Below are 26,181 nucleotides of genomic sequence, written 5' to 3'. Positions count from 1 at the left end.
CCCACCATCGCAATCCGAACAGGGGCTCACTGGGGTCAACAGGTCATTGGCGGCAGGAGACAGTGAAACCAATGGAAATCCTACTTCTAATGATCATGTCATAAGGAGAAGATCGGCAGAATAGTCTGGAGTCTGTTAGTTGCAGATTTCTTCCAGAAGTTAAAAAGATGACATGACGATGTGACGAAACCACAGCTCAGCATTAAACTCATCAAGTGTATGAAATCTATCAACTATTTACTTTATCCCACAGGAAAAAAACACAAAAAACACAGCGCACGACGCTCATAGTGCATTAAAAATTATATTGACATAAACAATATTGAAGGTGAGTATTATGCGTACATCAGAGTAATAATAAACAGGCAATTTTTTACTCTGATGTACGCATAATACTCACCTTCAATATTGTTTATGTCAATATAATTTTTAATGCACTATGAGCGTCGTGTGCTGTGTTTTTTGTGTTTTTTTCCTGTGGGATAAAGGGGGTTCCTGAGCCCTCCCTTCTACCGCAGCTGCAGACGCTCTAATTAACCAAAGTCACGTATCCCAATCTATATTCATCACTTCACTATTAACATTAGTTGCGCACTTTTTTCTTCACCTTTTCATCCCACAGGAAAACCTGAATATTTGTTTTTCTACAGGAGTGTAATAATTATATATGTACAGAAACACAAGAAACAAAAAAAAACCTTAAACAAGCATATAACTATAACTACAAATGTGTCCAAAACAATACAAAATAATTTTAATTAAACAAATCTAACATAAAACTAAAATAACACACACGGAACCAGAACAAACAAGACCTCCTGAATACAATATAAATAACAGACAATTACATAAAGGTACTAGAAAAAAATTAACTGGCAAAGTAACTGCAGCTAAATAGAAGATAACATTGGGGACAAGGTACCCAATGACATCACGCCCGGCCGGTCATGAAGACAAATAGTCACACAAGGTGAACAGATCCCAGATAATACTACTACTGGCAGACCGTGTTATAATATAAACCAACCTCTGCAGAGATGCTACAAGAAGTAAATAACATAGCACAAATGTACAGCACGATGGATACAAAATAGGCAAATGTCTGAGTCTACATATCCCTACAGGTCTATAGATTGCAAATATGTAATCACAGGGAACTGAACCCAAATAATGCTCATATAAAGAAGAGTATGCCTATAAGTAGATGTTAGACCCTAGGATGGGAGTACAGTATAGGGTAAAAAGTCCTGAATGAAATGTCCAGAATAAAGTCCAAATAGCTGTATGGGTAAAGCAATACGCAGCCATTGAAGCGTGGAAATCACTGGTGTAGGTGAAATTACTTCCTGGATGGAGTGTTGGTGCTGGACTAGCACAGTGAAAAGTCCTTTAGGAGTAAACACCGTCTATAATAATAAAACAAGGTCCCCGTCTGACCCACTCCACGCGTTTCGCCCGACTGGGCTTTTTCCCCAGAGTGGTCACTGGAAAAGTGGGGGAAAAGCCCAGCCGGGCGAAACGTGTCGAGTGGGTCAGACGGGGACCTCGTTTTATTATTATGGAGATTGTTTACTCCTTGTATTCAGGAAGTCTTTTTTGTTCTGGTTCCATGTGTATGTTATTTTCGTTTTTATGTTAGATGTGTTTTATTAAAATTATTTTGTACTATTTTGGACACATTTGTAGTTATATATTCATTTGATACATCAGAGTGCTTGTTTAGGGGGTTTCTTTGTTTCTATATCATTTTTCCCCCATAGCACCGCCAGTCCTGTTATTACACAGGGAAATACTTTTTTTTATATCATTTATTTTTTCAATGGAGTTTGATTGCGGTATCTATTGTGTGTGTGTGTTTAATTATATATGTATATAGAGGGAAAGCAAATAAAATATAACATCCAAATAATTATGATACTTCAGGGAATTGTTATTGATCTGATATTACAGTAACAGTCCTCTCTTTCTGTGGAACCAGAATTTACCTGTGGTACAAGAAATTGTACAGTCCGCGAGACTCCGCCGTCCCAAGAAACCATTTCCATCATGAAACCTAAAGACATGAAACAATAGGATCTATTATACCATCCATTTAACACTCTATATCACTTATGTGATTTGGAAGATTAAGATAAAAGTATTTTCTTTTTATTCTTAGTTAGGATTAAAAGGGATGGAAAACAAAACTATAGCAACATGCTTGTTGTGCAGAATTTATTTTGAATTTGCTAGGAATAAAAAGTAAAGAGGCGTGGCCGTGAGCGGTTCGCCCTCATTGGTTGAACCGCTCACATGACGCGGCCGTCGCAGTCAAAAATAATTTGGAATATCTCTTCGGGAGACTGCCGCCCTGCAGCTCCCGCCGGCGCGCTGGTATATAAACCTTTATCGGATTTCAGCCGTTTGTTTTCAAGCCGCGTGGCGTCGCCGGCGATTTCTGGTATAATCACGGCCCAAGTAAAAATGATTGAACTAAAAGTGCCTAAAAGTTTAGCAAATCGAATTAGGATGCGATGGCCTGATCATACAAGGCTGCAACTAGAATATCTGCCTTATTTTCCCACCTGTAATTAATGTGTAACAACATTCTTCCTGCATTTCACTTTTCCAGGAAATAATGCAGGATTTTGCTGATATAATTCCATGTACATTGTGTAATTGTGACAAACGGAATTTGTTGTATAAATATAAATGATTGTCAAAACAGTTTCAATTTTTGGATGAACTAAAATGCCCCCATAAAACATAAAAGTGGGAATCCTCTGAGCACGAGCTGAACATGTATTCATAGGCACCTTTGTAACTGCGATGAGTGAGGATGTGTTATAGAAGAGGTCCCTCTTCTGAAACTAAGTGGTTAGACAAGGAAATCATGTAATAGAGAGGTAGAAGGGCTACCTTACCTTTGACACACTTAAACACGAGCTCAGCTCTCTTAGAGCACCATGGTATAGTCATTTCCTAAATATAAGAAAGAAATGCAGTCAGGAAATGTTTTGTGATGAAGTGTTCAGTATTATTAGGTCCTGAGGGTGTGTGTGTTTCATATAGAGCACTCAGGACAGAGTACGTGTCTCTGTGCAAGTCTTTAATTAGGGATCTCCATGACATGTAAATAACAATGCCTTCCCCCAACGCTGTCAGCACTGATACCATTAACCCGTTGTTTGTTTTACAAGAGGGGTCCTCAACATGCTATGGAGTGTGTGAATAACCTATCGAACAAACTTTTATATATACACATTCTTATCTCAGTTAACTCCATGCGTATTGTGTGTCAGGGTTAATTGCCGTAGCATGGAAATTATACTATATAAAAGAATGAATATACACTCAAACAGCTGAATACATATTAGGTCATTTTTAGAACACAACATACTTCAATGGTTCTCTCATTGTCCATCTTTAGAGACTCCACTTTCTCTTACAAATAAGTGGTTAGCCTACTCATCAAGCCTTTCTGGAATCAAGTCCTAAAAACCATACATCAAATACGCATTCCTGGATATAAATTGAAAAAACAACTGTCCCTTCGCCTCCTTAATGGGGCTAGATGCATAACACCCCTATTTCGGAAAACCGCAGGCCGCCCCACAAAGAAAACTGGCTAACAAAATCATCAGACATATATACGCCATGGATAACGGACCAATGTATCACAGGACAACATGGAAAGAGGAGATGGTGCTCCCTTAGCAAAAGTACACATGCAGAATATGGTTAAACGGCTCGAAAATTCCAGGTCTGTGCTGCAAGACCCCAGGGAGAAATACAGCGTGGAGATAGCGTACATACAACAGCCGTTTTACATACCATGAAACGTTCCGGACATTAATACACCGTTCTATAACAGAGTCGCCACATTCTCAAGAAGGTTTAACTCTCTGTCATCGCTCTCGTGCAATCTTTTATAATCTCACCATATTATTGTACTGCTCATTATACTCGGACCCACGGAATTGAATGCCCTATGTTTATATGTTTGATACAATTAGAGCAACATTTTTTAATGTAAGTCAGACATGAATTAATCTCTACTTAATAACGCTGTGAGAAATCCTGCATGTATTCTGGATTCTGTATTATACTACTGAAAGAGTAACAAGAAAATAAAGAATTTGAAGAAAATAAATAAGTGGTTAGATTTATGGATGAGCCGAGTTTTGAAATATTGTAACTGGTTACTTCTACATGGATATCCAAGAAATGTGACAAAAGATTAGATGCGCAGAGACATATACTTCAGACACTTCGCCAGTTGCGTTATCATTCAATCATTTATCATATTCACAAAACTGCTCAGCTATCAACTAATGACGGATAGATGTAGGATTTTACATTGTAGGCGTATGAATCCAAGTATTTAAATAACGTCTGTGATACGGTTCTTCATTCATTGATGAATACATGGCATAGGTTTTTCCTTTGGACAACATGTCTGTATTTCTAAACTTTTGCCTCATTTGCAGGAGACGGCACCATTCCCGTACCATAATCCTTATTGGAATTACTTTCCATGCTGTTGCTTAGTATATTGAATTATATTCGAATTGTATATTTCGTCAAATGCAAATCGATACATTTCATATTTTTGATTGAAGATTCTTTAGGTCACATTACTAGGACTTTCTTTTGTACCCAGTTGCTTACCAAGTTAACCAGAAATCCTGTATGAATATTTTTCAATCTCTCTAACACAAAAAGCCACGGCTATCATTATAATTTATCCACCTACGCGGAACACATGCTTCCGTTTCGTGCTGACAGCAGCGTAGGCGTTTCACGGTGGTTTTTAGCCCTGTGTTTTGGATAATGAGAAAAACCAGTGTCCTAAAAAGAACAGTTTTATTGCTTTTGCTGTACCAAAGTCATCCTAATGCCATAGAGGTGAACAAGGTCACAATGGACAAGAGGACCTCAGTGATTGGGCCACTCTGGCCACTAGACACAGGCATTTCTCATTCAGTGGACAGTGTCCTGTCTCCGTGGCATAAAGGAAAGACTTTAAAAAGCAGGCGAAAACGTTTTAAATGAAGATTTTGCATGGGAAATAGTCTATATGTTTCATGGAATATACACTGTGGATTTTCAGATAAAATCACTGTGAAACTTTTACCTGCTATCAGGGCCATGGGATGACCAGCTTGCATTTGTGTCATTGGCAATGCAGCGTTATGGGAAGAACCTTACTAAGCTCTCGGCTCTGCTTCTCCTGGAGCTGCACACAAGTGCCACATCCCCCCACGGTTCCTTCACCTGTTACCTAACCTACAATACAACCGAGTCAATCCACAGCTATAAAAAAGGGAGGCAGGAGACACCAGAAGGAATAGTGCAAGAGGGATTAGTGAGCAATGGGTGCCACATCGCCAAAACCCACTCACCCATTGTTATAACCAAGACTCCATCCCTAAAATAGCTGCTAAAACTTGGATCCCTTTCAAAACATCAATAGACGAAGGCGGAGATTCACTGACGGGGGCGACGCTTCAGCACGCTTCAGCACGCTTTAACCTTCCATTGAAATGAATAGTTACGGTGCTGAAGCTTAGCAACCTTAAGTAAATCTGCTCCCAAATAATTAGGTGGAGACCATACATCAGCAACTATTGTGTGCTGCGCACTAAAAATCTTTCTAATCTAGTCTGTGTATTTTGGAAATAGTAGAACAATAGCCGTAGTCATTTGAAACTAAGTATCATTATTACTGCAGTAGGTTCATCTTAGGCTGGGTCCATCGTGTGATGTCCCCCGCAGCGATTTGTGGCGTGTTGGGGGGTGTGGCCATGACATTACGGAAATGCTCACGTGACCCGGCCAATCACGCGAGAAATCAGTTCAGTTTGTCTCCTCATATTTTGCGACTTTTGAGCCCCGACGGGCGTGCGCGGTAGCGCGCTCTTAAGGCAGCCTCAGAGGCACATATAATTGATTGCGCGGTCTCGCCGACCGTGGACGTGGCTTTAAAGAAATTGGCATGAACATAATACGCTGATGTAACTCGCTCGCATACACAACATTGTATAACAAGGCATGGCGATATGTACAGTCTCCTAAATATGGACTAGTCTTGGATAAAATACTTTAACAAGGCGTGACGATATGTACAGTCTCCTACACATGGACTAGTCTTAGATAAAACACATTAACATGGCGTGACGATATGTACAGTCTCCTACACATGGACTAGTCTTAGATAAAATACTTTAACAAGGCGTGACGATATGTACAGTCTCCTACACATGGACTAGTCTTAGATAAAACACATTAACAAGGCGTGACGATATGTACAGTCTCCTACACATGGACTAGTCTTAGATAAAACACATTAACAAGGCGTGACGATATGTACAGTCTCCTACACATGGACTAGTCTTAGATAAAACACATTAACAAGGCGTGACGATATGTACAGTCTCCTACACATGGACTAGTCTTAGATAAAATACATTAACAAGGCGTGACGATATGTACAGTCTCCTACACATGGACTAGTCTTAGATAAAACACTAGTTCTTGTCTTCGTTTTAAAGCATAACAGGCCTTTTAGAGGGTGATAATGTTTAGAATAAAACTCAGTTAGTCTTCTATATATTAGAGAGTTTATAATCTGCATCCAAAAGAGAGGAGGAAGTGGAAAAAATACAATACAAAATAAATCACTGTAAAAACATTTTGCAGAAACACATTAACTACTTTATCTTCAAAAAGGCTGTCAGTATTCACATGTAATAACATTTTACATAGTACATGAGGGGAAAAAGACATATTTCCGTCAAGTTCAACCTTGAGTATGCTAAATTTAGCCGGCTGATATTTTATTCTATATTTGTATTACAGGATTTTGATCCAGAGGAAGGCAAACAAAACAATCCCAGTGACACATTATCCAATGATATCTCATAAGGGGAAATAAATTCCTTCCTGACGCCAAATATTGGCAATCAGATTACTCCCTGGATCAACATCCTTCCCATGTTTACTTATTTGGTATATCCCTGTATACCTTTCCTTTCTAAAAGGATGTTTGTTTTTTTAACAAATCTATTGTATCTGCCATCACAGTCTCCATGGGTAATGAAATCCACATTTTAACTGCCCTTACTGTAAAGAACCCTTTCCTTTGTTGCTGGTGAAATCTCCTTTCCTCCAACCTTAAGGGATGGCCCGAGTCCTTTGTACTGCCCGTGGGATGAATAGTTCTTTTGAAAGCTCCTTCTATTGTCCCTGAATATATTTGTATATAGTTATCATATCCCCTCTTAGACGCCTCTTTTCTAATGTAAACAAATGTAATTTAGCTAGCCTCTCCTCATAAGTCATATTTTCCATCCTTTATTAATTTGGTGGCTCTTCTCTGCACTTTTTCTAGTTCCATAATGTCTTTTATGGAGTGGTGCCCAAAACTGTACTCCATATTAAAGGTGTGGTCTTACTAATGCTTTAAATAGAGGGGCATACTGTAATTCTGTTTACTTCCTTTCCATCCATTCCCTGTTTAATGCTAGATAAGATGTTATTTACCTTTGCAGCTACTGCCTGACATTGGGCACTATTGCTAAGCCTGCTGTCCATCAAGGACCCCTATTTTTTCCCAATTTAATTTGTAAGTCACTTGTTTATTCTTGTTTCCCAAAGGCATAACCTTATATTTATTTTTATTAAACCTCATCTGCCATTTACCTGTCCAAGTTTTCAGTTTTTCCAAGTCCTTCTGGAGATAAATTACACCCTGCTCTGATTCTACTACCTTACACAATTTAGTGTCATCTGCAAAGATGGAGACTTTGCTTTCTATGCCAACCTCAAGGTCATTAATAAACAAGTTAAAAAGCAGGGGTCCCAGTACCGATCCCTGAGGTACTCCACTTGCAACTTTAGCCTAAGGTGATATAGATGGATCTTTCTCTGGGTTTCACTATTGGAGGCTCAACCTGAAGACAATATGAATGCATCAGCTCCAGGACGGCTCCCGTCAGCTCATCTTCATGTAAACATCTGTCCAAAAGCAAGGTGCTGAGGAATGTGCCAGATACCACTTCATTTCTATTGCACTTCAAGACATATGTTATGGAAAGGGATTGTAACCTGTTTTTATTCATTTGATAATAATAACCATTTTTTATTTCAGTTCCCTAGATGCCAGCAATCTGAATTAGGAGTTAGTAACAAAATAGAACGTGTCACATTCATAAGAGCATTACAATTGTGGGATAGTGAAGAATATTTATGATAACTGCCTGTCACAATAAACCACATACATCTCTGCAGCTGTGCCATCGGTTAACACAAATAACAATGTGGTAAAGGAAACCTCAAAAATAAGGACTTTGAGCATCAGTAAGTTCACTTTAGGGTTAAGGAATCTAATAGCGGTAACTTGGTTTCTCCACGTTCAAGCAGAAATTGAATGTTTCAGATGGGGAAAGACAGCTGCAGTATTTACTGTATAGTTCCAAGGGACAAAAAAACACTACTATCATTAAATGCAGATACACTTTCTGCACACAAAACCATCTTTTCTAGGTCACTAAGTTTATTGCTCTGTTATAATCATTTAGAAAATGTGCACGTTAACAAAACACTGTTTCATGCAGAATAACAGAAATAAATTATACACAATTTTAACATATGTTGTTCACACGGCGCCTAAGAAAAGCACCTTCAAAGACAAGTGATATATGGAGTCTTACCTCGGACATTTCATGCACCAGCAACAGAGGAATATTAATGGTAGTGATGTCATGCGTACAGCACACCTTGAGGAGATTTCGCAGGCCCATAATTGCGGGATCACGGGCACTTATGCTTCCACTTTTCACATTGTCATCCACACAAAGATGAAAAACCACGTGGATTTCAGAGAGATTGGAATGTCGTGTCACGTAAAATTCCCCTGTAAAATGAAATAATGCTATTTTTACAGAGAATATAATTGATTCGCTCCTCTGCTGTGAGAGGGGGCGAAGGAGTTTGCAATACACAACAAATCAGTATGTCCAGAAAGGGATGAAATACTGCAGGGCATCACTTTGACCTGGACTTAATGAAGGCAATCAGCTCCAACATTGTGCACTCTGTGTGTCTCTGTGCAGCGTATTTCCCCTTTTTACCCGCTTCACAACCCCTGCCAAGGTGTGGGGTGGGTAACAATATGCATCAAAATGTAAGGAGCTTACCCAACAAACTTCCTATATACCACACCGACATCTTTCACAAACGTAAATAGTGTGTGGTGTACAAACTTGTGTGTTTTGATACCCCGACCCCTTTGTATTTTATTCTAATTATTCCTTGTTCTGGATCAAGCAAATATATTTCTTAACATCGTTCTCATCTGCCATTTACCTGCCCATGTTTCCACTCTCTCCAAGTCCTTCTAGAGAGAAATTACATCCTGCTCTGATTCTACGACTATTCTGGAGCCACTGGGAATACGCTGGGTAAAAGTATGGCCAGATAGCTTAACTTGCTCCTTTTACAAGCACAACAAGCTATTTGTCTTTTCTTCACTTTATTGGGGAAAGCATAGACACACAAAGGCACTTGTAGATGATGGTAGAGGCACTTGTAGATGATGGTAGAGGCACTTGTAGATGATGGCACTTGTAGAGAGAGCTTCTCTATAGTGAGGGTGCTTGATAGTAGGGAAAGGTAAAAAACGGTAATCCTTGCCAGGAGGTGAATAGCGTGAGATGTACTTGCTCAGCCAGCTAGATTAGAAAAGAAGTGTAAAGGAATCTGGGAAACAGGAATAATCTCAGGATCAGACTAACTGTGAACAGAGACACGGGGGGTTGGAATAGCCCACTCTCAGTTTAGGAGAATAGGAGGTTCCTAAGGCAACCAGCACTGACTAGGGCTGTGAGAGAGCATATGAATAATAATGTTGCCTTACACATGCAGCTAGCTGCTGGGACAGAGGAAATTACAGGCAGCTGAACTAGCGTGACATATATCCTATGAACTGCAAAATGACACAGGAAATTAGACAAACCTGTTCCAGGACAACGACCTTACACAATTTAGTATCATCAGCAAACATGGAGACACTGCTCTCTATGCCAATCTAAAGGCCATTAATAAACAAGTTAAAAAGTAAGGGTCCCCGTACCTCCACTTGGAACTTTTTCACGTTGGGGATAAAGTTATATTTATGACAACTCTCTGTTGTCTACACTTCAACCAGTTTCCAATCCAGGTGCAAATAGTTTTATAGTCGAATTTCCTTTATTGTGTACACTAACCTCGTGTGGAACTGTATCAAAAGCCTTTGCAAAATCTAAGTAAACAACATCAATTGCATTACCCTGGTCTAAATTCCTACTTATCTCCTTAAAGAAATAAATAAGGTTAGTTTGGCAAGACCTATCCTTCATAAATCCATACTGACAATTATTAATAATTTTAACCATTAGGTATTCCTGAATATTATCCCGTATTAAACCTTCAAGTAGTTTCCTCACTATTGATGTCAGGCTTACAGGTCTGTAATTTCCTGGTTGTGATCTAGCTCCCTTTTTAAATATAGGCACCACATCTGCTTTACGCCAATCTTGTGGCACTGAGCCTGTGGAAATGGAGTCCTTGAATATTACATGTAATGGTTTGGCTATTACTGCAATTAACTCCTTGAGAACTCTTGGATGTATGCCATCGGGCCAGGTGCCTTATTTACTTTAATTTTAATCAGCCGCCTATGTACTTCTTCCTCAGTTAACCAATTGTTTGTTAATATAGAGGTTGTGTCTTCCTCCTGCTGCAATATTTTTGCAATTGATTCTTCCCTGGCAAATAAATTATTTAATATCTCTGCCATGTCCTAATCTCCAGTAATTGGTCTGCCCATATATCACTGAAAATGTCCTAGATTTTCTTTTATTTGTTAAAGTAGCTTTTTTACTAATCTGATTGCCGTTTTGCAATTTTTGTTACATTCCTTATAATTCTGATACGATGTCTCCGTCCCTTCTGACTTTAAAAATCTAAACGCCTTCTTCTTCTTGTCCATTTCCTCCCTACCTGTTTATTTAGCCACATTGGTCTTATTTCTTTTATACTTATTACCCAAGGGTATACACTGATAAGTGTGCATTTCTAAAAATGTTTTAAAGACTGCACATTTATCTTCTACATTTTGTCCTGCCCAATTTATTCCTTGTAGATTATTCCTCACTCTATTAAAATCTGCCTTTCTAAAATAGAAAGTCTTTGTTGAACCCATGTAATATGGTTTTTGATTATTTATTTCAAATGAGACAATGTTATGATCACTATTTCCCAAATGTTCCCAGACTTGAATATTTGTTATTACTTATACATTGTTTAATATGACCAAATCCAGAACTGCCCCTCTCCTGGTTGGTTCCTCAATAATTTGGGTCATGTAATTGTCTTTTAGCAATTTCAAAAACCTGTTTCCTTTTGTTGTAATGCTAATCTCATTGCCCCAGTCTATGTCTGGCTAATTAAAATCCCCGATTATGCAAACATGACCCAGTTTCGATGCCTTCTCCATTTGCAAAAGTATTTTAGCTTCCTCAATCTCACAGATATTTGGTGGTTTATAGCATATTCCCACAAACATTTTCTTTATACTTTTACCTCCACTGCTAATTTCTATCCACAAGGTCTCTACATTTTCATCATTCCCTTCATAAATATCATCCCTTATAATAGGTTTTAAATTTGGTTTAACATACAAACATACTCTACCACCTCTTCTATTTGCTCGGTCCTTCCGAAAAAGGGAATAACCCTCTAAATTAACTGTCCAGTCATGAGTTTCATCCCACCATGTTTCAGTAATGCCTATGATATCATACTGCTCCCTTGCAGCTATTAATTCAAGCTCCCCCATTTTATCTGTCAGGCTTCTTACATTAGCAAGCATGCACTTCAGTGTTATTGTTGTCTTATCTGCTCCTGCCTTACTACTCCAATTGAATTTAATATTTAAAAGTTCTCTAGTATTATTTGTACTTAATATGGGTGTCTCTCGCTGCTTGCCAAACTCCTACTTTCCCCCATTCTACCTCCATGACCCCTAGGTATTTCCCCATTCCTATCTATTCTGTGTAGTTGATTACCTCTTTCTTGTCCCTCCTTCCCCTAGCACAGAAGATCTTCACTTACCTGGTAATATATTGGACTGGTTGCGGTCAGTACTTTTGGCCTTATCTCCATGTCCTGCATTCATGTTTTTTGATTCTGTAAAACAATTTCAAAATATCATTCGGAAAAATCTACTTTTGTTTTCAACCTCCACTTGCAAATATTATTTCAAGAAAATTAAGCGATTTAGAAAAAAAAATATTTGCTACACAAAGAGACAGCCCTGAATTGACAAAACGAACTTAAACTCATTCTCAAGCCAATGGCTATGACTGACACTGGGGCGATGTGTTATAGCGTTGTACTGGCGGCCGTTCCCTCTCACGCCTCATGCTCGCAAGCTTACAACGCTTTGGCCAAAGCGTTAAACTAAATGACCCTATTTCAAGAGAATATATAAGTATTTGACTGTGTATTTCTGTCATGTTGGATGTAGCATTGGGCTTCTCCGTCGTCTGTTGTATAGAAAAATCAACACAGAAAATACAGGAAATAGAGACAGGACACAAAAAGACACAAACTGTCCAAACACTTATACATCTCAGAGGAAAACTACGGGAGTTACTGAATCATAAGATAGAAAAGGCCATGATGCGGACAAGACAAAAATATTACGGGATGGGAAACAAGGCAGATAGGGTACTGGTCAGGGACTTAAAAACATCAGCCGGCTAAACCACACGTTATCCTAAACTGGTAAGGGAAGAATCCAGAAAGTTTTCTGCCAGCCTATATATCCTACTAGGGGCGAATGATGAGGGCTACCAGCCCAGTATCTTCAAATACCCAAGTTACAAATTAAAAAACGAAAGCTAGATTCAGACAAACTATTAGAACAACCAGTAAAACTGGGAGAGTTAGAGAAAGCTATGCCAACGGGAAAAAACCCGGGAGCAGGCGGGCGGACCGACCCGTAAATAATATAAAGATTATGCTGGCATCCTTAACACACACACGAGAGAGGCAAAAACACACTCTGCAGAACAAATGGTTGAAGCACACATTACGGGATAAGGACCCCTACTATGCACCAGTTATAGGCCAATCTCGCTGCTTAATGTAAACATTAAGATTTTTGCAAAAGTACTGGCCCACCGTCTTAGTCTCCACGTTCCACACTTCATTTAGATCAAGTGGGATTTATACCAGGTAGAGAAGCACGAGAAAAAGTATAAATATTCACGTTATTCAGAAAAATCACACACCTGCAATGTTCTTCTCTATGGACGCAGAGAAGACATTCAAAAAAAGAGGATGGGCCTTTATGGAATGGGTACTGGAAAAGATCGGACTAGGACCAGTATTCAGCACATCTATACTAACCCCTCCACAAGGGTGAAAGTTAATAGAGAACTGTCAGACTCCTTCAATATTGCTAATGGCACAAGACAGGGCTGCCCCCTATTCCCCCTGATTTTTGCCCTAGTAGTCGTATAAGATTAAACCCCAACATCGCGGGTATCGAGATAAGCCAGAGAGTACACCAGTTGTTAATGTATGCTGATGATATTCTATTAATACTAATATATATATATATATATATATATATATATATATATATATATATATATATATATATATATATATATATATATATATGAAGTGGTGGGTTCTGGGGATAGAGCTTGCTGGGATTGTGTTTTTTTTATTATTATATTCTATTAACCTTAACAAATCCCTTGATTTCAATGCCCAACGTCAAGTCAAGTCCTTCAGTGAGATTTCCAATTTTAAAATTATTTAGACTAAATCAGAAGCCATTAATTAATCTTTACCAGACACCCAGTTGGGATTGCTGCCAAAAAAAATAACTTTCAGATGGTGTGCATCAGCGGTAAAATACCTAGGAGTCCATATCCCCCCAGGCCCATTGATTTATTCCAGCAGAACTGCCCCAGGCTCATGCAAATGATTAAAAAATATTTACACGAGTGGTGGAAAAAGGTGCATACCATGAATTGGTCACATCGATGTGATCAAAATGAATGTGTTACCTGTATATCTTCCATGCCATACCAATCAAACTATCAAAGCATTTCCTCACCTCTCTACAATCACTGATCAATAAATTTGTCTGGCAAAATAGCAAACCCAGGGTGAAATCTCCCCTGCTATATAGACAGAAACAAGTGGGATGTTTGGACATAGCAGATATTTACACTTATTACATGGAAAACCAGGTGGTCGCTATGTTTGATTGGCACGCACACAATTCTAAACTCTGGTGGGTACAATTGGAGAGGGACCTCTGTGCAGGACACAATATCCAATTACACCCAGTATGCTGGATTCCCAAATCCCACAGACCCAGAATTCATGGCGAGCACTCCTTATGGGAGGGCACCCAACAAACCTGGGATAAAGTGGCAATCCCCTATAACCTAACCCCGGACCAATCCCATATGTAGGAATGCAGAGTTTCTTCCAGGGTTTAAATGAGGTTAATTTGGGAAATGGACCAGGGCACACATCACTAGGGTGGCTGATGTACTGTAAGTAGAAAGGATACAACCGTTTGCACACTTTGAGAACAGACTCAAGGGGGGTAAAGGAGAACCGTGTCAGTACAGATAATTTGTGGATTTTATATCCAAACAAGAAAAAAGTTCAGAATCCTGCAACAACCCACACAATTCCATGCAATTTCCAACAGTCTGGGGCCACAGGACATAACTAGCAGTGATCTATAGGATCCTGAATGGAGATAGGACAGGAGAAACAGGGCTTTGTGAGGGCCTGGGAAAGAGAGTTAAACTTTGAATTAGAGTTGGAGTGGGAGAGGATATGGGAAGTGATTCGCATACAAATTAATATTCAGATGCTACTACACGCCAGTTAGATTAAAATCCATCTTTCTTAACACTATAGATAGATGCTGGCGGCAATGCGGGGAGAGTGACTCCCTAATACACGTGGTGGGAAGCCCCCAAAATACAAAACTCCTGGAAAGAGGTCATGGGGGATATTCATGAGATCACTGGAGAGAAAGTACCAAAGGATTCATCGATTACCGTACTGAAGAGACAATGTTCCGAACTACAAATGTAAAAAATCCCTGCGACTACATTTGCTAAATGCAGCGAGGAGAGCAATTCCTCTACTCCGGAAGCAAGCTTCCAATCCTACAGTGAGGGTTTGGCTTTCCAGAGTGGGGGACACCTATAATATGGAGACACTTACTCGCCTCTCGCACGACTCGTGGGGAAAATTTGAAACCACATGGTATCTATGGACTGGACTGTACATAGTATATAATGTAATCTGAAATCATTTGGACAAGGCCAAAGATGGCCACTAAGACTTGCACACAACGTTGAAGCGTGGCTAAGTGGTAACCTGATCTCAGAAAGAGAAGAGAGGGTTGCAGGTGAACAAATGTATGCACCTGGGACACTTGCAGACATATCAGTGCGGACCTAGCCCCGTCTCTGAGCTTACTCCAGCAACACGCCACTCACTCGCTTTTTTTTCTTTTTAACATTCTTGTTACCTTCTGTCTTCTTCATTTATTTTCCTATCTAATTAGGTCCTATCACTTTTTGATGCAATCTGGTAAACCCTTCTAAGAAAGGACACAAGGTAGTATGCATAAAATGACTGTCAATTGACCGTAAGATTTAAGACATGTGTATGCCCAACATTGTTTTTTCTTTATTCTGTACGTCTTGTTTGTTTCTGAGAAACCCAAAAAGAAAGAATTTATTTGATAAAGAACAGAAATCTTATATTTCATGTACATGTTAAGTCAGAGGAGTTTATGCCAAGTCAGACTGGATGGAGTTTTATACACGTCATTATAATCTGTGGACCGTGTGACTCCACCTGATACCGCTCCCTCAAATCACAAGCTGATGCAAATGGGGCAAAAGAGCTAAAAGTTAGTTTGATAAATTGACGCTAAAAGATGCTTTTGCAAAAGATCAAGCATTAATAATCTAAAAACCGGTCCACTGTGCCGCTTCATACACAGCCCACAGTGTGTAACGCTGCTGACTGCAGGACAGGAAACGGGCCGGCAAGGCAGAGGTAGGGAGTAGGTACACCGGCCTTGGCCTGGGATCTGAAGCCTGGGATGCAGGGGAAGACAGGGAAGGTGCAGGCACAGGCAAGGGGAAGACTCAGGAACAAGGCAGGGGGTAATCCAGTCCAGGCAGGTATCAAGACAAAACCGAAAACAGAATATATTGCCGCTCTCCAATTGTATAGAACGTATATACGTGTAGGGTGCATACGGGAATAATAAACACATAAAGGAGGAGAAGGGTTATGAGAGTAACCCAAAAAGAATCCTATTTGCACTCACTAACAATAATAAATGGCTAAGAAAAATTCAATCCTTGGGAGGGGCCCATTCGCCATTTAGTAAATATATTAAAATAGTTTATTTAACAGATATGCAAAGAACCAAAAATAAATTATTAAAAGAAACAGGGGGTAGGTACAGGAAGGTGAGTGATCAATTTAACTTATAATCATAAATAGGTTGTCACCATCTAGTGAGATGAGGGACAACATGTATACATATATTGTAATGATACACCAATGGTCCTATAGGACAATATCTCAAAAAGGTATCAAGACAAACAGGGTCAAAGGCAGAGCAAGGCATAGAGTACTGGACTACTTTGCACGAGCAAGGTCAGGTAGCAACTGCTGGCAATGAGAGCCATAGTGAGGCTTACTTCCTGTCAGGGGGGTAAGGGCAGGATTTGCCAGGAAGTAAGATGGCCACACTTGCTTCAGTGGGATTGAAGTCACTTTCTGTCGGGAACTGAGGGCAGGATTTGCCAGGAAGCAAGATGGTCCCGATTGCTTTAGTGAGGATGATGTCACTTGATGGCAGCGGCCATCTTGGGTATCGAACAGATCCCTTATACAGTGTTTCCGTGACATCACCTTCACTGATCGGCTGATACCCTGGGGAGGTCCCTTCCCCAGGTCAGAACCAGTAAGCTGGTCCCTTTGTTTCCCTGAGATATTATGTATGAAAGTGTTGCAGTAAGTTTTAATCAGTGCTGTCATTTTTTACTTGAAATTGCTCAGCATACATCTCTATGTACTGAACACTAGCCAACTCCGGCATATACACGTCTCTATGTACTGCACACGTCTATGTACTGAACACTGACCAACTCCGGCATATACACGTCTCTATGTACTGAACACGTCTATGTACTGAACACTGACCAACTCCGGCATATACACGTCTCTATGTACTGAACACTGACCAACTCCGGCATATACACGTCTCTATGTACTGAACACTGACCAACTCCGGCATATACACGTCTCTATGTACTGAACACGTCTCTATGTACTGAACACTGACCAACTCCGGCATATACACGTCTCTATGTACTGAACACGTCTATGTACTGAACACTGACCAACTCCGGCATATACATGTCTCTATGTACTGAACACGTCTATGTACTGAACACTGACCAACTCCGGCATATACACGTCTCTATGTACTGAACACTGACCAACTCCGGCATATACACGTCTCTATGTACTGAACACGTCTATGTACTGAACACTGACCAACTCCGGCATATACACGTCTCTATGTACTGAACACGTCAATGTACTGAACACTGACCAACTCCGGCATATACACGTCTCTATGTACTGAACACGTCTATGTACTGAACACTGACCAACTCCGGCATATACACGTCTCTATGTACTGAACACGTCTATGTACTGAACTTCTGACCAACTCCGGCATATACACGTCTCTATGTACTGAACACTGACCAACTCCGGCATATACACGTCTCTATGTACTAAACACGTCTATGTACTGAACACTGACCAACTCCGGCATATACACGTCTCTATGTACTGAACACGTCTATGTACTGAACACTGACCAACTCCGGCATATACACGTCTCTATGTACTGAACACGTCTATGTACTGAACACTGACCAACTCCGGCATATACACGTCTCTATGTACTAAACACGTCTATGTACTGAACACTGACCAACTCCGGCATATACACGTCTCTATGTACTGAACACGTCTATGTACTGAACACTGACCAACTCCGGCATATACACGTCTCTATGTACTGAACACTGACCAACTCCGGCATATACACGTCTCTATGTACTGAACACGTCTATGTACTGAACACTGACCAACTCCGGCATATACACGTCTCTATGTACTGAACACTGACCAACTCCGGCATATACACGTCTCTATGTACTGAACACGTCTATGTACTGAACACTGACCAACTCCGGCATATACACGTCTCTATGTACTGAACACGTCTATGTACTGAACACTGACCAACTCCGGCATATACACGTCTCTATGTACTGAACACGTCTATGTACTGAACACTGACCAACTCCGGCATATACACATCTCTAGGATTACTCATCAAGTCCTTTGAAGACAAATTGGTGCCGAGTAATAACAGCGAGGAAGAATTCAATGTTCCTCTGGGAGAGACATCTTATGGTCCGTGAAACAGAAATGCTAACTGATCCTAGTGGTTCTGTAGAAAAATGCATCTTCTCTGGGCCAGGCAATTACCAGCATTTACCTAACCCCTTCACTGTACAGATTTGGGCGCTAGAACACCACGGGCCTTTGTGCCTTACCGAGTACATCATGCTATTATATTTGCTCATTTCGAGGGGGATATCACTGATCGAGCAAGGAACGCGAGGGCATTCCACTTACATTTGCGTCATCGGACAGCTGGCTGCTACAATGCAATCACTAGTAACACTGCACATCCGCCATCTTTTGTAGATTAATGGAATCACTACTGAAGCGATGATATAATCGCGATCCCGGAAGTCCGTGGTCCTCGAGTGCTGCCAGACTTCCAGAATCAGAAGGGTTAAAGGAGAAGTGCCACATAGAACCAGGCGGAACTAACGGTGGAAATACCGGGAACAGTATAGTATTTATCTTATTTATTCACACTAATAAGGTATTATTAGTATTGCTACCCTCTGCATGTCACACACACAACTAGAGACAGGTGACGGGTCAGTAAGAGATAAGGGCATCAAACTCAAGGTCCATTGTTCATAAACACTGTCAAGAAATCTTTCAAAAATACATTTGAAAAAACTTTGATTATACAAAAGGGTCAGAGATTTCGTTTTAACCTATTAAACATCCCACGGTTATTAATTCCATTTGGCAGGGCGGCAATTTTAAAACCAAGATGGATTAGGGCTCAATTATACCAAATGCTGCAAGGCAGCAGCGCTATTCTGTGACGTCACCCAGCGAGAAGCATAGTGATAGCAGGGAGCCGGTGGAGAGCAGGCAAGGAGGCGTGGCCGTGAGCGTTCGCCCTCATTGGCTGGAACCACTTACGTGACGCGGCCATCGCCAGCCCAAGAACAAATCTGCAGATCACGCCAGGAGACAGCCGCCCTGCAGCTCCACGCCGCAGCAAGTATGTGCGCTGCTATTGTTTCTTTTAAAGTTGTTTTTCAGGTGCCGGGTGTACGCGGTTTCCTGTATAATAACGGCCTAAATGTGCTTTCAGAAGACACCTAGGCCTGTCACCAGCCCATACTATATCCCTGTCACCAGCCCATACTACTGTATATCCCTGTCACCAGCCCATACTATATCCCTGTCACCAGCCCATACTATATCCCTGTCACCAGCCCATACTATATCCCTGTCACCAGCCCATACTACTGTATATCCCTGTCACCAGCCCATACTATATCCCTGTCACCAGCCCATACTACTGTATGTCCCTGTCACCAGCCCATACTATATCCCTATCACCAGCCCATACTATATCCCTGTCACCAGCCCATACTATATCCCTGTCACCAGCCCATACTACTGTATATCCCTGTCACCAGCCCATACTATATCCCTATCACCAGCCCATACTATATCCCTGTCACCAGCCCATACTATATCCCTGTCACCAGCCCATACTATATCCCTGTCACCAGCCCATACTACTGTATATCCCTGTCACCAGCCCATACTATATCCCTGTCACCAGCCCATACTACTGTATATCCGTCACCAGCCCATACTATATCCCTGTCACCAGCCCATACTATATCCCTGTCACCAGCCCATACTACTGTATATCCCTGTCACCAGCCCATACTATATCCCTGTCACCAGCCCATACTATATCCCTGTCACCAGCCCATACTATATCCCTGTCACCAGCCCATACTATATCCCTGTCACCAGCCCATACTACTGTATATCCCTGTCACCAGCCCATACTATATCCCTGTCACCAGCCCATACTATATCCCTGTCACCAGCCCATACTATATCCCTGTCACCAGCCCATACTACTGTATATCCCTGTCACCAGCCCATACTATATCCCTGTCACCAGCCCATACTATATCCCTGTCACCAGCCCATACTACTGTATATCCCTGTCACCAGCCCATACTATATCCCTGTCACCAGCCCATACTATATCCCTGTCACCAGCCCATACTATATCCCTGTCACCAGCCCATACTATATCCCTGTCACCAGCCCATACTATATCCCTGTCACCAGCCCATACTATATCCCTGTCACCAGCCCATACTATATCCGTCACCAGCCCATACTATATCCCTGTCACCAGCCCATACTATATCCCTGTCACCAGCCCATACTATATCCCTGTCACCAGCCCATACTATATCCCTGTCACCAGCCCATACTACTGTATATCCCTGTCACCAGCCCATACTATATCCCTGTCACCAGCCCATACTATATCCCTGTCACCAGCCCATACTATATCCCTGTCACCAGCCCATACTATATCCCTGTCACCAGCCCATACTATATCCCTGTCACCAGCCCATACTATATCCCTGTCACCAGCCCATACTATATCCCTGTCACCAGCCCATACTATATCCCTGTCACCAGCCCATACTAAATCCCTAGAAAATAAAGTTGTTTTCCAGCGCGTGGTCTTATTGCTCTTTTTCTTCCGTATATGAAAAAACAACACAAAAACACACCACAAACAAGTGGTATAATAGGCGTCGACAATAAATGTTCTTATCTATAGAGAAGTAGAGAACGTAACACTTGCCTGAGTGTTTGTTCCCGTGGTGTATACTCCTCTATGTTCTTTCTGCTGTTACCTTAAAAAGTGGAGAGAGGCGCATAGCATAATACTGTTTTATTGGAAAAAAATTAAAAATTATGGTGGCCACCATACTTTTGGATACTGCGGATCACCCAATCAGCATTGACAGCCAGCAGAGAGGTCGGCGCATGCGCGGTGCGCAGAAACGGACGTGGAGAAGCACAACAGACTGTGCACAAGTCTGGGGAAGCCCCTCATTTCCGTGGACACAAACTGACTGTCAGGAGTTGGAAAACGGGTGACGGCAAAGCACCTCCACAAAGAGCTACTATTAAAGGACATTTGCAGCAACAGAAACCACCACAAATCATGTGGTTGGTTATTTGTACTGTAAGTGTATTTTACCATCATTTTTAATTTTTTCCAATAAAACAGTATTATGCTATGCGCCTCTCTCCACTTTTTAAGGTAACAGCAGAAAGAACATAGAGGAGTATACACCACGGGAACAAACACTCAGGCAAGTGTTACGTTCTCTACTTCTCTATAGATAAGAACATTTATTGTCGACGCCTATTATACCACTTGTTTGTGGTGTGTTTTTGTGTTGTTTTTTCATATACGGAAGAAAAAGAGCAATAAGACCACGCGCTGGAAAACAACTTTATTTTCTACAAATACTACACATAAGGAGGAGTTTGAATAACCTCCTGGGACACCAGCTGCGGGACTTAAAGTAATTATTGCACTTTGTCAATAGGATTGGCGCCACTATACTATCTTTTATTGTATATCCATACTAAATCCCTGTCACCAGCCCATACTATATCCCTGTCACCAGCCCATACTATATCCCTGTCATCAGTCCATAGACCTCTTTTATTAGCCACAATGTTAACACAACATAACTTACAATGACATACTTTCCATAGGATTCTCTATAATGCTGGCACAGTATTTCAATATATTATGCTATACAGGTCAATGGATCTCACATCTCTATATAGACCAGAAAATACTACATACAATCCAACATCAACCCTTATCTACTGTGTGCAAAAATGTCCACTTAGCAGGCTCACTCCTCTTACAGACCTTCTACTCAGGCTACCAGCTGGGAGGATTTGTGACATAGATAACGTGTTCTTCAGAACCGTTAATGGTGCCTGAAGCACTTATGGGATGTGTTTGGAATAATTGTATTTTGGAAGTGCCAGAGTAAGGTTACAGTTGCATTCTCTGCGAGTCTCGCTTATCCCGGAGGTATCAGCCGCTGGGGAGGTTGCAGCAGGACATGGCTTAAAGTATTCCAAATACATTAGCTGCTGTATACAAGGAGAATCCTGCACATGGACAAAGCAGAGCAATACCACCCCCTCTGCTTTCTCTTACAGAGTCCCTGTGCATCTTATTTTTACATACTGCATACGTGTCTGACATTAAAACCGTCCAATACTCTGAAAGACATTTTTATATACTGTAGGCTGCTTTTGGGACGTTCTTTGTTTAATGCCTCATAGTGGAGCAGCATCATTGCTAGTTTGGAATAACCGCAGCGATATTTCCTCAGTAAGGTACACACATCTGCCTAGTCCAGCACAAAAAGCAATATATAATCAGGGCATGCTCAAACCCAGGTAAAAAAAGCGCACCCTCTAATCAGGCACAAAAGTAAATTGTGTGAAGTTTAAGCAATCTTATATTAATCTTCCACATTCATGTAGTGATGGACCCCCACTCATGAAACCTCCCCATGAGCCACTGCTACCCTATTTCCACACCGCTCTCCCCTCCGCACACATCCAATGATCCCGCTCCTCCCTCCCTCCTGATACACCTGTATAGGAGGAGGACACAGCCTTCCCAGGCCCGGAGAAGCAACAGTGGCGGTACTCCCCGGTCACAACTGAATATGTATTGCATATCTTCTCCTTCTAGCAGAGTTGGGTTATGAGCCCAAATGGAAAGCTGTTACAATGCTGCTGGTGCTGCCAGCTCAGTCTCATACGTCGCAGCGTCCTGAAGATCAGCAGCGTGGAGAGCGGGACGCCAGTAAGAGCCGGGCATCAGAACACAAACGTCGCAGCGGCCTGAAGATCAGCAGCGTGGAGAGCGGGACGCCAGTAAGAGCCGGGCATCAGAACACAAACATCGCAGCGGCCTGAAGATCAGCAGCGTGGAGAGCGGGGCGCCAGTAAGAGCCGGGCATCAGAACACAAACATCGCAGCGGCCTGAAGATCAGCAGCGTGGAGAGCGGGACGCCAGTAAGAGCCGGGCATCAGAACACAAACATCGCAGCGGCCTGAAGATCAGCAGCGTGGAGAGCGGGACGCCAGTAAGAGCCGGGCATCAGAACACAAACGTCGCAGCGGCCTGAAGATCAGCAGCGTGGAGAGCGGGGCGCCAGTAAGAGCCGGGCATCAGAACACAAACGTCGCAGCGGCCTGAAGATCAGCAGCGTGGAGAGCGGGGCGCCAGTAAGAGCCGGGCATCAGAACACAAACATCGCAGCGGCCTGAAGATCAGCAGCGTGGAGAGCGGGACGCCAATAAGAGCCGGGCATCAGAACACAAACATCGCAGCGGCCTGAAGATCAGCAGCGTGGAGAGCGGGGCGCCAGTAAGAGCCGGGCATCAGAACACAAACATCGCAGCGGCCTGAAGATCAGCAGCGTGGAGAGCGGGACGCCAGTAAGAGCCGGGCATCAGAACACAAACGTAGCAGCGGCCTGAAGATCAGCAGCGTGGAGAGCGGGGCGCCTGTAAGAGCCGGGCATCAGAACACAAACGTCGCCGCGGCCTGAAGATCAGCAGCGTGGAGAGCGGGGCGCCAGTAAGAGCCGGGCATCAGAACACAAACATCGCAGCGGCCTGAAGATCAGCAGCGTGGAGAGCGGGGCGCCAGTAAGAGCCGGGCATCAGAACACAAACATCGCAGCGGCCTGAAGATCAGCAGCGTGGAGAGCGGGGCGCCAGTAAGAGCCGGGCATCAGAACACAAACGTCGCAGCGTCCTGAAGATCAGCAGCGTGGAGAGCGGGGCGCCAGTAAGAGCCGGGCATCAGAACACAAACATCGCAGCGGCCTGAAGATCAGCAGCGTGGAGAGCGGGACGCCAGTAAGAGCCGGGCATCAGAACACAAACGTCGCAGCGGCCTGAAGATCAGCAGCGTGGAGAGCGGGACGCCAGTAAGAGCCGGGCATCAGAACACAAACGTCGCAGCGGCCTGAAGATCAGCAGCGTGGAGAGCGGGGCGCCAGTAAGAGCCGGGCATCAGAACACAAACATCGCAGCGGCCTGAAGATCAGCAGCGTGGAGAGCGGGGCGCCTGTAAGAGCCGGGCATCAGAACACAAACGTCGCAGCGGCCTGAAGATCAGCAGCGTGGAGAGCGGGACGCCAGTAAGAGCCGGGCATCAGAACACAAACATCGCAGCGGCCTGAAGATCAGCAGCGTGGAGAGCGGGACGCCAGTAAGAGCCGGGCATCAGAACACAAACGTCGCAGCGGCCTGAAGATCAGCAGCGTGGAGAGCGGGACGCCTGTAAGAGCCGGGCATCAGAACACAAACATCGCAGCGGCCTGAAGATCAGCAGCGTGGAGAGCGGGACGCCAGTAAGAGCCGGGCATCAGAACACAAACATCGCAGCGGCCTGAAGATCAGCAGCGTGGAGAGCGGGGCGCCAGTAAGAGCCGGGCATCAGAACACAAACATCGCAGCGGCCTGAAGATCAGCAGCGTGGAGAGCGGGACGCCAGTAAGAGCCGGGCATCAGAACACAAACGTCGCAGCGGCCTGAAGATCAGCAGCGTGGAGAGCGGGACGCCAGTAAGAGCCGGGCATCAGAACACAAACGTCGCAGCGGCCTGAAGATCAGCAGCGTGGAGAGCGGGACGCCAGTAAGAGCCGGGCATCAGAACACATACGTCGCAGCGTCCTGAAGATCAGCAGCGTGGAGAGCGGGACGCCAGTAAGAGCCGGGCATCAGAACACAAACGTCGCAGCGGCCTGAAGATCAGCAGCGTGGAGAGCGGGGCGCCAGTAAGAGCCGGGCATCAGAACACAAACATCGCAGCGGCCTGAAGATCAGCAGCGTGGAGAGCGGGACGCCAGTAAGAGCCGGGCATCAGAACACAAACATCGCAGCGGCCTGAAGATCAGCAGCGTGGAGAGCGGGACGCCAGTAAGAGCCGGGCATCAGAACACAAACATCGCACCTCTAACAAGTTAGAAGAAACTTTCATTTAAAAGTTCCAGTTGTCGTATTGTCCTGAAGTGCAGATTAGTTGTAGGTTGTGATATTTTTAAGGGGACTAAATGAGTGTACAGAGCTTAGACGTGCAGGTTTCATGCTGAATTACACACGGAGAATTCGCTTTACTTCCATTTACCAAAAACCTCAAATTGAAAATAATGAACAATTTCAAAATTTTTTGTTCAAAAAGTGTTTTTTAGTTACACATTTCGACCATGCTACAGGTATGTGAGCGGGTATGACTGGCTTTTGCACATAAAGTGCATTTATTTAGCTTGCCAACTGGAATCCTAATATAACAATAGGCAGCCTTGAGATAACGTATCTTGGTGACAGAGGTGCCTGTAACGCATTACCATTAATACGTCTGGCCCCTCTAACAGCAAAGGGGTTATACAAGCAATAAGGGAAGCTGGGATCACCACAAAACATTTCCAAGAACAGCTAGTTCCCTTTAGTTAAATACACTGAAGCACTGCCAGAATCGCTGGAATCGCCGGAATCGCCATGCCTTCCAGTTTTTTCTGCTACTTAATAAAAGCCGCTTGCTGTATTTAGCAGTGTCCTGCTAGCTCTTCAATTTATAGAGGCAGCCGAGAGCAGAGGACATACCAAATACAGACACAGATAAATATAGAAGTGTGTTCGTTTTGTTATGTGCTGCTATATACTAAAGTCATGGGGTTAGGCTGCTTACAACATGTATGCCTTAAAGGAACATCATTAATTGGCATGTCTCCAAAAAA

General features: G+C 42.7%; 1 protein-coding gene across 10 annotated transcripts in view; it reads right to left on the bottom strand.

Annotated features, from left to right (window-relative positions):
- The window catches only part of FERRY3 (FERRY endosomal RAB5 effector complex subunit 3), a 104,620-nt gene that overhangs the window by 4,576 nt on the left and 73,863 nt on the right, over positions 1–26,181 (bottom strand). For 9 of the 10 annotated variants that reach the window (XR_012801954.1, XR_012801955.1, XR_012801956.1 and 6 more), the window contains 4 exons: positions 12,136–12,210; positions 8,694–8,896; positions 2,904–2,961; positions 1,986–2,053 (listed from right to left, as the gene is read on the bottom strand). Coding sequence is in view for 7 of the 10 variants with exons in the window: in XM_075603079.1 (XP_075459194.1) it covers positions 1,986–2,053; positions 2,904–2,961; positions 8,694–8,896; positions 12,136–12,210 (404 nt within the window). In the remaining 3 variants the exon portion in view is untranslated. Of the gene's footprint in view, positions 1–1,985; positions 2,054–2,903; positions 2,962–8,693; positions 8,897–10,114; positions 10,283–12,135; positions 12,211–26,181 lie in introns of those variants that run through there. The other variant, XM_075603081.1, reaches the window with a different exon arrangement.

Source organism: Ascaphus truei, chromosome 5 (genome assembly GCF_040206685.1).
Source record: "Ascaphus truei isolate aAscTru1 chromosome 5, aAscTru1.hap1, whole genome shotgun sequence".
Classification (NCBI taxonomy): Eukaryota; Metazoa; Chordata; class Amphibia; order Anura; family Ascaphidae; genus Ascaphus; species Ascaphus truei.
This window is presented reverse-complemented; position numbering and strand designations above follow the sequence as displayed.